Source organism: Sciurus vulgaris (assembly GCF_902686455.1).
Source record: "Sciurus vulgaris genome assembly, chromosome: 6".
Taxonomy (NCBI): Eukaryota; Metazoa; Chordata; class Mammalia; order Rodentia; family Sciuridae; genus Sciurus; species Sciurus vulgaris.
Window position 1 is genome coordinate 61,327,851 of NC_136466.1, and position 13,022 is coordinate 61,340,872.

At 36.5% G+C, this 13,022-nt stretch overlaps 1 protein-coding gene across 2 annotated transcripts in view; it reads left to right on the plus strand.

The window, feature by feature from the left end:
- Positions 1-12,730, plus strand: part of DCTN4 (dynactin subunit 4) — a 36,091-nt gene extending 23,361 nt beyond the window's left edge. For both annotated transcript variants that reach the window (XM_079145987.1, XM_079145988.1), the window contains 2 exons: positions 391-488; positions 10,105-12,730. In XM_079145987.1, coding sequence (XP_079002113.1) covers positions 391-488; positions 10,105-10,318 — 312 coding nt within the window. In that variant the 3' untranslated portion in view covers positions 10,319-12,730. The remainder of the gene's footprint in view (positions 1-390; positions 489-10,104) is intronic.
- The last annotated feature ends 292 nt before the right edge of the window (positions 12,731-13,022 follow it).

The following is a 13,022-nucleotide window of genomic DNA, read 5'->3' on the forward strand; positions in this document are numbered from 1 at the left end:
ATATATACCAAAAAATAATATAATAAACATCATGTACTATGTATTCCTTAAGAAAAGTAAAATAATTTTCTTAATAGTTAAAACAAAAAGAAAAAAAAATGAAACATTAAGACCCAACTGAAGCAATCAATTTTCCCTAGTTGAAATCCCTATGATTGCCACAATGAAGAAGTAAGCAGTCACTTTATCATTCTCATAAGTTTCTTCATTCTTATTTTATTGAAAATGCACATATTCCTAAGTATTTCTAAACTCTGTAAAAGTAATATAATGCTATATAGTACTGAAACTTGGTGCTCACCTCTGAATGTCTAGATCAGTATAATACTTGCCATGTTCTATTAAATGAGTGTGCTACAATACATTGATCCTTTCTGAGTTGCTTTCCAGGTGGTGGTACCTCCCAAAGAGCTCATATTAGCTGGCAAGGATGCAGCAGCAGAATATGATGAGTTGGCAGAACCCCAGGACTTTCAGGATGATCCTGAGTGAGTGTTCTTTCTTTTTTTTTTTAATTTATTTTTATTGTAAACAAATGGGGTACATCTTGTTTCTGTTTGTACATGGAGTAACAGCATACCATTTGCATAATCATACATTTACATAGGGTAATGATGTTTGATTCATTCCATTATTTTTTCCTCCCCCCCACCCCTCCCACCTCTCTTTTCCCTCTGTACAGTCCCTCCTTCCTCCATTTTTGCCCCCTCTCATCCCCCATTATGTGTCATCATCTGTTTATCAGTGAGATCATTCATCTTTTGGATTTTTGAGATTGGCTTATCTCACTTAACATGATATTCTCCAATTTCATCCATTTGCCTACAAATGCCATAATTTTATTATTCTTTATAGCTGAGTAATAGTCCATTGTATATATATACCACAGTTTCTTTATCCATTCATCAATCGAAGGACATCTAGGTTGGTTCCACAGTCTGGCTATTGTGAATTGAGCAGCTTCGAACATTGATGTGGCTGTATCTCTGTAGTATGCTGATTTTAAGTCCTTTGGGTATAGGCCAAGGAGTGGGATAGCTGGGTCAAATGGTGGTTCCATTCCAAGTTTTCTAAGGAATCTCCACACTGCTTTCCAGAGTGGCTGCATTAATTTGCAGCCCCACCAGCAATGTATGAGTGTACCTTTTTCCCCACATCCTGTCCAACAACTATCATTGCTTGTGTTCTTGATAATCACCATTCTAATTGGGGTGAGATGGAATCTTGGTATAGTTTTGATTTGCATTTCTCTTATTACTAAAGATGGTGAGCATTTTTTCATATGTTTGTTGATTGTTGTAGATCTTCTTCTGTGAAGTGTCTGTTCATATCCTTAGCCCATTTGTTGATTGGGTTATTTGTATTCTTCATGTAGAGTTTTTTGAGTTCTTTATATATTCTGGAAATGAGTGCTCTATCTGAAGTATGAGTGGCAAAGATATTCTCCCACTCTGTAGGCTCTCTCTTCCCATTGCTGATAGTTTCCTTTGCTGAGAGAAAGCTTGTTAGTTTGAATCTATCCCAGTTATTGTTTCTTGCTTTTATTTCTTGTGCTATGGGAGTCCTATTAAGGAAGTCTGATCCTCAGCCAACAAGGTGAAGATTTGGACCTACTTTTTCTTCTACAAGATGCAAGGTCTCTGGTCTGATTTCAAGGTCCTTGATCCATTGTGAGTTGAGTTTTGTGCAGGGTGAGAGATAGGGGTTTAGTTTCATTCTGTTGCATATGGATTTCCATTTTTCCCAGCATCATTTGTTGAAGAGGCTATCTTTTCTCCATTGCATATTTTTGGCACCTTTGTCTAGTATAAGAAAATTGTATTTATTTGGGTTTGTGTCCGTGTCCTCTATTCTGTACCATTGATCTACCTGTCTGTTATGGTGCCAGTACCATGCCGTTTTTGTTTCTATTGCTTTGTAGTATAGTTGAAGTTCTGGTATTGCGATACCCCCTGTTTCATTCTTCCTGCTAAGGATTGCTTTAGATATTCTGGGTTTCTTATTCTTCCAGGTGAATTTCATGATTGCTTGCTCTATTTCTGTAAGGTACGTCATTGGGATTTTAATTGGAATTGCATTGAATCTGTATAGCACTTTTGGTAGTATGGCCATTTTGACAATATTAATTCTGCCTATCCAAGAACATGGGAGATCTTTCCATTTTCTAAGGTCTTCCTAATTTCTTTCTTCAATGTTTTGTAGTTTTCGTTGTAGAGATCTTTTACTTCTTTGGTTAGATTGATTCCCAAGTATTTCATTTTTTTTTGAGGATATTGCAAATGGAGTTGTTTTCCTCATTTCCCTTTCAGCTGTTTCATCGCTTGCGTATAAAAATGCTGTAGATTTATGTGTGTTGATTTTATAGCCTGCTATTTTGCTGAATTCATTGATGAGGTCTAGAAGTTTTCTGGAGGAGGTTTTTGGATCCTCTAAATATAGAATCGTGTCATCCACAAATAGTGACAGCTTAAGTTCCTCTTTTCCTATTTGTATCCCTTTAATTTCTTTGGTCTGCCTAATTGCTCTGGCTAGAGTTTCGAGGACATTGTTGAATAGAAGTGGTGAAAGAGGACATCCCTGTCTTGTTCCTGTTTTTAAAGGGAATGGTTTCAGTTTTTCTCCATTAAGAATGATGTTGGCCATGGGCTTAGCATAAATAGCCTTTACAATGTTCAGGTATGTTCCTACTATCCCTATTTTTTCTAGTGTTTTGAGCATGAAGGGGTGTTGTATTTTGTCGAACGCTTTTTCTGCGTCAATTGAAATAACCATATGATTCTTATCCTTAAGTCTATTGACATGATGGATTATGTTTATTGATTTACGAATGTTGAACCATCCTTGCATTCCAGGGATGAACCACACTTGATCGTGGTGCACAATTTTCTTAATATGTGTTTGGATATGGTTTGCCAATATTTTGTTAAGGATCTTTGCATCTACATTCATTAAGGATATCGGTCTAAAATTTTCTTTCCTCGATGTGTCTTTTCCTGGTTTGGGTATGAGGGTGATATTAGCTTCATAGAATGAGTTCGGTAGGGTACCCTCCTTTTCTATTTCCTGGAATACTTTGAGAATTATTGGAATGAGTTCCTCTTTGAAGGTCTTGTAGAACTTGGCTGAGAATCCATCTGGTCCTGGGCTTTTCTTGGATGGTAGATTTTTAATGGCTTCTTCTATTTCGTTGCTTGATATTGATCTGTTTAAATTGTGTATGTCCTCCTGGTTCAGTTTGGAAGGAGCATATGTCTCTAGAAATTTGTCAATGTCTTCGGTAGTTACTATTTTGTTGGAATACAGATTTCCAAAGTAGCTTTTCATTATGTTCTGTATCTCAGTAGTGTCTGTCGTGATATTTCCTTTTGTATCACGAATTTTAGTAATTTGAGTCTTCTCTCTCCTTCTTTTTGTTAGTGTGGCTAAGGGTTTATTTGTTTCATTTACTTTCTCAAAGAACCAACTTTTTGTTTGGTCAATTTTTTGAATAGTTTCTTTTGTTTCAATTTCATTTATTTCAGCTCTGATTTTAATTATTTCCTGTCTTCTACTACTTTTGCTGTTATTCTGTTCTTCTTTTTCTAGGGCTTTGAGCTATAATGTTAGGTCATTAGGTGTTGACTTTTCATTCTTTTATGGAATGTGCTCCATGCAATGAATTTTCCTCTTAGTACCGCTTTCATAGTGTCCCAGAGATTTTTGATATGTTGTATCATGGTTCTCATTGACCTCTAAGAATTTTTCAATCTCCTCCCTAATGTTTTTTGTTATCCATGTTTCATTCAATAGCATATTATTTAGTCTCCAGGTGTTGGAGTAATTTCTGGTTTTAATTTTGTCATTGATTTCTACTCTCAGTCCATTATGATCTGATAGAACACAAGGCAGTATCTCTGTTTTTTTGCGTTTCCTAAGGGCTGCTTTGTGGCATAACATATGATCTATTTTTGAGAAGGTTCCATGTGCTGCTAAGAAGAAAGTGAATCCACTTGTTGATGGATGGAATATTCTATATATGTCTATTAAGTCTAGGTTATTGATTGTGTTATTGAGTTCTATGGTTTCTTTGGTTGGATTTTGTTTGGAAGATCTATCTAGTGGCAACAGTGGTGCGTTAAAGTCGCCCAGAATTATTGTGTTGTGGTCTATGTAATTCCTGAAATTGAGAAGGATTTGTTTGATGTATAGGGATGCACCATTGTTTGGGGCATAAATATTTACTATCGTTATGTCTTCCTGATTTATGGTTCCCTTAAGCAGTATGAAATGTCCTTCTTTATCCCTTCTGACTAACTTTGGCTTGAGGTCCACTTTATCTGATATAAGGATGGAAACCCCCGCTTTTTTACTGAGTCCATGTGCATGGTAGGTTTTTTCCCATCCTTTCACCTTTAGTCTGTGGATGTCTTTTTCTATGAGATGAGTGTCTTGAAGGTAGCATATTGTTGGGTCTTTCTTTTTAATCCATTCTGCCAGTCTATGTCTTTTGATTGATGAGTTTAGGCCACTAACGTTCAGGGTTATTATTGAGATATGATTTGTATTCCCAGTCATTTGGCTTATTTTTGGTTTTTAAGTTGGCTTGGTTTCTCCTTTGAGTGGTTTTTCTCTAAGGTAGTTCCTCCCTTTGCTGACCTCCATTGTTGTTTTTCATTTCCTCCTCATGGAATATTTTGTTGAGCATATTCTGTAGCACAGGCTTTCTATTTGTAAATTCTTTTAACTTTTGTTTATCATGGAAGGATTTTATTTCATCTTCAAATCTGAAGGTTAGTTTTGCTGGGTATAGGATTCTTGGTTGGCAACCATGTTCTTTCAGAGCTTGAAATATGTTGGTCCAGGCCCTTCTAGCTTTTAGAGTCTGGGTTGAGAAGTCGGCTGCTATCCGTATTGGTCTCCCCCTATATGTAATCTGATGCTTTTCTCTCGTGGCCTTCAAAATCCTATCTTTATTTTGAATGTTAGGCATTTTCATTATGATATGCCTTGGTGTGGATCTGTTGTGATTTTGTGCATTTGGTGTTCTGTAAGCCTCTTGTATTTGATTTTCCATTTCATTCTTCAGGTTTGGGAAATTTTCTGATATTATTTCATTGAATAGGTTGTTCATTTCTTTGGTTTGTATCTCTGTGCCTTCCTCAATCCCAATAATTCTTAAATTTGGTCTTTTCATGATGTCCCATAGTTCTTGGAGATTCTGTTCATGATTTCTTACCATTTTCTCTGTTTGGGCAACTTTATTTTCAAGATTAAATATTTTGTCTTCATTGTCTGAGGTTCTGTCTTCCAAATGGTCTAGTCTTTTGGTGATGCTTTCCATTGAGTTTTTTCTTTGGTTTATTGTTTCCTTCATTTCAAGGATTTCCATTTGTTTTTTTGTTTTTTGTTTGTTTGTTTGTTTTTGTTTTTGTTTTTGTTTTTTTTGTTTTTTTGAGAATCTCTATCTCTTTGTTGAAATGATCTTTTGCTTCCTGCAGGTGCTCTTTCAGCTTATTGGTATTATCAGTCATTGCCTGCATTTGCTCTCTTATCTCATCCTTTGCTTCGTGAATCATCTTAATCATGTATAATCTGAAGTCCTTTTCTGACATTTTTTCTAACATACTGTCATTGGATTCTATTAATATAGAATCTAGATTTGTTTGGATCATTTTCTTCCCTTGTTTTTTCATGTTGTTCATGTATCTTCCCCTCTAGCAGTGCAGATCTGGGGTATTGCAGATTTCCCCCTATAGGCTTATAGTGGCCCTATAGGTTTCCAAAACCCTTTCTTTAAGGGGAGATCAATATTAGCAGTTCCCAATTCAGACACTGTGCAATCCTAGACCAAATAGCCCCTATGAGGACAATAACAAAATTGTCATAATAAACAAAATGAGTTCAAATGTTATCTTCGGTAAAACAAACAGATTTGCAATAAGGTCTGCAGTTTCAGATGGAGGAAAAAAAGGATGCAGAGGGATGTAGAATGTGGCTGTTAATGGGATAAGAAAATAATATACAGAAGTTCTAGAAAATAGAAAGGGTGAGAGTATAATCAAAAGAAATTGGATATTAGCTTGCAAAAAAGGGAGAGACTCTGAGGGAACACGTAAACAAATGGAAAAAGAGCAAGAAAAGTAAAGAAATAAAAACTTAATTTTTTCCAATAAGGAGAAAAAAGAAAATCTACAGTATAACAGTCATATTGTAATGAAACCTCCCAGTGTTCAGTAGCCTGATGCATGAGAGGTACCTGACAATGAACTTCAAGCCTCCAGCAGGCACCTCAGGATGGGATTTGCCCCACCTAAAGATGGGAGCTACGGCTTCCAGGATTATCCAGTATGGCCGCCCTGCCTTCGAAATGTGTTGGCAAATGGGGCTGCAGCTCAAAGGTGGATTGGTCAGCTGGAGGTCCTGGAGGCGGGATGCAGTTGGTCCGGCAGGGGTCCTGTACGTCTGGTGTGTTTGGTGTGGTTGTGGGATCCTGGAGGCGGGGTGCAATCAGTCAGTCTGGGGTCCTGGTGATAGGGCGCAGGCAGTTGTCTGTGGGTCCTGGCGGCAGGGAGCAGTCAGTTGATGTGAGGGCCCCAGAGGCAGGGAGTGATCGGTTGGGCTGAGGGATCCTGGAGATTGGGCTCAGTCAGTCTGGCCAGGGGTCCTACGGTGCCTGGCTATTGTCTCAAAATCGTGAGTGTTCTTTTTGTGACCTTCATACCACAATTGACTGATAAAAGATGCCTACTTATATACCTCAATTTTCTTATCTGAATATTGAAAAAATAGTAGCTTCTTTCCCTTTCTGTTTATAAAAATAGTCACCATATTAAATTTGGGAAATATATCTGAAACCATGAAGAGGAAAATAATGTTACTGCACCATCCAAGATGAGCATCTTTACCATTTTGGCATTTGTCCTTCCAGATACTTCTTCCATCTTTGGGATCATTCTGTGAACAATTTCTAGCTTTTCTTTTTGTTTATTTGGTTTTTACCAGGGATTGAACCCAGGAACATTTAACCACAGAGCCATTCCCGGCACTTTTTAATTTTTATTTTGAGACAGGGTCTCACTAAGTTACTTAGGGCCTTGCTAAGTTGCTGAGACTGTCCTTGAACATGGAATCCTCCTGACTCAGCCTTCCAAGTCTCTAGGATTACAGGCATATATCACCACGCCTGGCCAGCCTTTGTTTTTTATTTAAATACATTTTTTCATTTAATAAAAATTTTCATGTACATTTTTTTTTTTAATGATTGTGACTAGGATAAGGTATTAGTGTATCCCTATAGATTTATTATTGAATTTGTTCCTCATCCACAGCCCCTTAGATTATTTCATAGATTTTACTATTATCCTTAATAACTGAGAAGTAAAATAACAAACATTTCGCTGGATAAGGAATGCCTTAGTCAGGATCCAGTCTAAAATTAGAAATTACATCCATGTTTTGAATAAGAGAAATTATACAAAGAATTGTTAACTTGGTGACTTGAGGTTAAAAAGATCTCTGATGTAGCAATTTTATGAATCAGCCACTATCCCTAGAGCTGAGAGAACAAAGGGAAATAGTTAGAAATATTAATTCAAACTAGAAGAAAGGATTCAGACTCCAAACTCAAAGTTATGATGAGATGAAAATGATAATTACCATAATTTGGACAATACCCATTGTGTGTGTATATATATTGAAATATCACACTGTACCTCATAAATATGTACTATTTTTAAATTTTGCAACCTAGAATAGATATGATTTAATGCCAGATCCCAGGTACAGAAACTATTTCTTGTTTTGTAATTAAATTCAAAGACCCTTGTTACTCAAAGTGTGGTCTATGGACCGACAACATGGATGTCTCCTGAGAGTTCATAAGAAATGCAGATTCACGTTCCATTCCTGACCGAATGGAATGTGCATTTTAACAAGATCCCAGGTACCCTGTGTACACCATAAAACTTCAAAGATTTATTCATGTAAACTTGTGGCAGAGCTGGGACTTGTCTTTTGCTATGGTAGCACATGAACACGGGTATGTAAAGAAAAGCATAGCACTTATCTCCATTTATAAAATAGTATCACTGTATTTTGAGTAGCTAGTAGACATACAATAAAATCACAGCACACCAGCTTTCGTACAATAAAAAAAAAAGTGCAATGCCACTGTAATTTTAATTACTGTAGTAAAATTAAGAGTTGAAAAGTAGTAGTGTAATGTTATACTGATCAAATTAAATTTTGCTTGCCAGTAAGTGAATTCTCCTGTGTATTAAGTGTGTATTGAAAATTCAAGATTAAATCTTTGAAAAAGCTGAGTAACAATCAAAAATGTTTTAAAACAATGTTTGAGATGGAAATTCTAACTAACCTGATTTGATCATTTTATATTGTATACATGTATCAAATTATTACACTGTCTCCCATAAATATGTATAACTCAAATAACAATGAAAAATAAATAAAGGAGTCATTAAAATGGAGAAGCTTGAAAGAGGAGCCCCATGAAGCTGAAATTCAGACCTAAAGGAAAGTACGGGAAACAATATCTTATTGGCATCTCAGGGTGGCAGAGGAGGTGTGGCATGATGAAGCTAATCATAAAAGAATTAGAAACCTTAAGTGAGTACTACCACTGTCTGGGTAGATTAATGCCTACAAGAAGGACAGCAAACAGGAAGCTGAAAAAGAGAAGACCCTTCTTCCTCTAGGCTTCTGTCTTCCTTTAGAGTTCCCTGTTGATAGAACCTGATATGGAACCAGCCTACAAAGCAGAATCCAGTGTCCCAAATTGAGGTAGAGAAAGCTGGGATTGGAGCTGGAAAACAATATCATGACAGACTGTCACAGGGCACATTTAAGGTTTTTTATAACAGAACGGTTCAAAAGCTCCCTCAGCGAGAATTGGAGAGAAGAGATAACGTGGAATGGGTTGGAAAACTAACGTGAAGGCAAAGGTGAAAATCAGTATAGTGATACTAAACTTCTGTTAACATCAGAAAACACCAGGGCAGGTGTCCTGTTTTGTTAATGTGTAGTATTCCAGACTCTACCCCCAGAAGATCTCTTTAGCGGTTCTAACTGGAGGCCAGAAATCTGAATTTGTTTCATAAACAATCCCAGATATCAGTAGCTGCCTGGAAATTAAAGAGAATGAAGGCTTTATCCTTTTTACAGATTCTAACTTTTTTTTTTTTTTTTACAAGAATCTTATACAAAGCAAGTATTCAGTTAGTTATGATATAGAAAATGTGTTGGGTTGGTACAATTCAAAATGTATTCTCTGAAATCCTTGTTTTTTGTGGGCCCTTCAGTTATTGTAATTAGGTACAGAAATTTGTTAATCCATGGTAAAGTTCTGGGAAGATCATCTGAGATATCAAATTCTAGATTAATTTTAAAAATACACATTTTACATTGTTATACTTGACAGGACTTTCAGTTATGTGGAAATTAATACTATATACTACTGTATAAATATGTAAATGTTTTATTCCAGTAACTTTTCTTAGAGTAACAGTACCATTTGGATATTAGATTAAATTGTTCATTTAATTGCCTTTTTACTTTTTAAAAAAAAATTTTTGGAGTTTTATTCTTTTTTTTATTATTACTACCTTTATTTATTTACATATGTTGTAGAGGATCAAACCCAGTGCCTCACACGTGCTAGGTGAGCACTCTACCACTGAGCCACAAACCCAGCCCAGCCTTTTTACTTTTGGAAAATAAATTAAATATTAAAGAACAAACTTCAAGTGCAGGTGAAGGAAAACTGAAATGGGAACCCTTACCAAAGAGACTTTTGGTTAAAAAAACAGAAAAGTATAAGCTCATAGGAAAATATCTGGTAGGTCAAGAACCAATGTTTGTAGTTGACTCTTTGTACTGAAGAGAAGGGCAAGGACTTACTTTTTCCCACTTGAATGTTTTATGGCTCTCTTTACTTTTGCAATATTAAGAAAATAAAGAGATCAGAATTTGCTGGAGAAATTCTTCATTGTTGATAAACAAGATGATAGTCTTATCAGGGACCCCTCGTTATGCGATAAAATGACTGTAAGCCTTAGTGGTTTGGCTGACTTGTGACCTACCTAATACTCTACTTATTTTTTTCCATAGCATTATAGCCTTCAGAAAGGCCAACAAAGTGGGCATTTTCATCAAAGTTACCCCCCAACGTGAGGAAGGCGAAGTGACCGTGTCCTTCAAGATGAAGCATGATTTTAAAAACCTGGCAGCCCCAATCCGCCCCATCGAAGAAAGTGACCAAGGCACAGAAGTTATCTGGCTCACCCAGCATGTGGAACTCAGCTTGGGTCCGCTTCTTCCTTAAAAGGTTACTTTGGCGGGCAGATCTCACCTGAGACAGTGACACCACAGACCTGTGTTAAAACATGGAAGCTCCTGCTTCAGTAGGCCTTGTTTATCACGATGTACCCATGCACTACTTGGTCCTCTTCCTTGGAGTGGGAGCACAGGCCAGGCATCAGGAGCACAGGGTAACTGCTGTTCCTCTTGCTCTCACCTTTTTTGACAATAGTCAGTCTGTGTTTCCCTCACTGAGCCCTGCACGTTGAATAACACCAACATAGCTCCATCCCAGTAAAGGGGATGGCTGTTTTTCGGAGTGGTATTCGATTTTCCACCTGAAAAACTAACTGTACTGTCTCTTGATCTGGTCTCACAAAGGATCATAATCTGACAGTTGAAACTTAACAATGATAACCCAAAGGTGGACCTGCTATTAACAATCCAGGCTTGGTCTCAGTATACCAGCTGCTTTCTGCATTCCAGTAAATATCATCTAGCTGTCTAAAACATACCCCTTTATTTGCCAGTTTGGCTCTCATTTTGTCATAGATTTCCATTTGACCAAAAAAAAAAATAGAATTGACATATTGTCTTTTGTGATGATTGGGAAAACCTGTGAAATAGGCGCTCTCATTTACCCTCTTCTAGATGAATATAGGACACTAATTTTATCAATTGCTCTTAATTTTTTCCCAGAATAATATGAAACTTTTTCTTTTAAGAATTTAAAAAGACACAGGGAATTATGTGTCATATCAAGAGGGTAGAAATTTCCATTTGTTTTAAGTTTTGCCTCAATACCTAGGAATTCATGCTGCCACAAGGAGGCAGTCTTTGTTCTTACTCCTCACCCTCTCTTTTTCTGTTCCTCCTCTTTAATTCAATAAATTGTTCTGAAAATTTGGCACTTGAAAAGAGCCCCACACAAAACCTGAGTGGACAAATTCACTTTGGGACTCTAGAAAACATTTTAAAGGTTAGATTTTTAGTATGACCTGAACTAACATTCTTTCCACTGATTTGAAGAAGAAATTAATTATTATAATGTCTTGAATCCAGAATTGGATATTAAGAGAGGGGAAAAAAAAAACACCCCTCACTGAGTTTAAGCCTTTTGTCATATGGTATATCAAATAAGACCATTTTGATTGTAAACCATAACATAATTCAGCAAGAAGCCCAGAGTACTGGCCTAACAGCAGACAGGCTGTTTTAACCTGGGTCCTAGCTGGGTTGCTAACCTTAATTTCTGTGATGTTTTCTCAAAGGAGACTTGATACAGTAGACCACCAGCTGCACCACATTTTCTTTAAAAGTATTCTTCGTATGTGGTCAAGAGACTTGTGAGGAAAGAAAAATTTCCTACTTACCCTAGTTTTGTTTTTAATTTTCAGTCTTAAAAAAAAGTTAAGATATATAATCTAGAATACAGATACATAGTACTTGTCAGCTCTCCTTGAAAGACAAAACTAGGAAACTTTTGAAGGACACTAAATTGTACTCTTGAGGTCAGTTTTATGAAGCAATATTCTCACAGCCCAATATATTGTGCTGCAACACAAGGAAAAAAAACTCATCTCTAATATTGTGGTAATAACTAAGGATTAGCCTCTCAGTAATTGGGGCAGAGAGATGGTTAATTACAAGTTTGCAGACTATAAAAAGAGCTTGATTTCTTGTGATCCAACAGGGTGTCAAATTAATTTTTATTTCACTACCTACTAGAGCCTATTGTGAAACCAGTGCTTCATATTTGCCAGTGGAGGAAATGGGCATAGAGAGAGTAGCTTCATATGTTTCCACATTTGCATAGGCTACTTGCAGTTTTATGTCATGCCTTTATGGCTTGTAGCTGGTATTTGTTCCCAAAAGTAATAATGTTGAAGTAATGGGATTCATCACCCCAGTATGATACTGAAACATAAAAACATTTTTGATCATAGAATTTTTTTTTCTTCAGAAGCCAAATGAACACAATAACAAGAACCATTGGAGTAATGTTTCCTCAAGATAGGTTTTAGTGCAAGTTGATATTCTGTGTGTTTATAGAAATGATTCAACATCTGCAGCTGGTGAGTTAGGAATTTCATCTGTTGCCTTTCTTACATTAGATCCGGTGCAAGGTTTTTAATGCTAGTGTGCACCACCACAGGAGAGTTAGATCTCGTCAGCACTGGAAACTATAATTTTGAAAATATAAGGCTAAGTTAGTTTGGATTTGTGATTTGATTCACTCACCAAAGTTTTCTTTCTTTCAAAGTACATATTATATTAGCATAATGAGCTAAGTGTCATGTGTCATGCATATTTGTGAAGAAGCATCCTTTTTGGTCCCTTTTGGGAATGAGAGGCACTCTGGTCTTTATGAATGACAGGTTACTGTTTTGCCTTATTGCTTAACTTAATGTAGTGAAATAAAGCAGACAAAGCTTGAGTGTATCTTTTGTTTCATTTCCCAACTGGTTGGAAATAGCATGGCTAAGATTCAGAAGATGGGTGCAGTTAAGCAAGTGGGTATATATATGAGAGTCAGTGGGCAGGCTCCCTTCCCATTCTTCACGTGAACTGAACTAAAACTTCATAAGAGGGTAGTCATTGTAGATATTGCTCAAGCTATTTACATACATTCTTAGAACCATTATATAAGTGTTGTTAGATATCTGCCAGCTTTAATACCCTGGGTCATTGTTCACAATGTCCTTTCAAATGTATAAAATGGTCCTGCT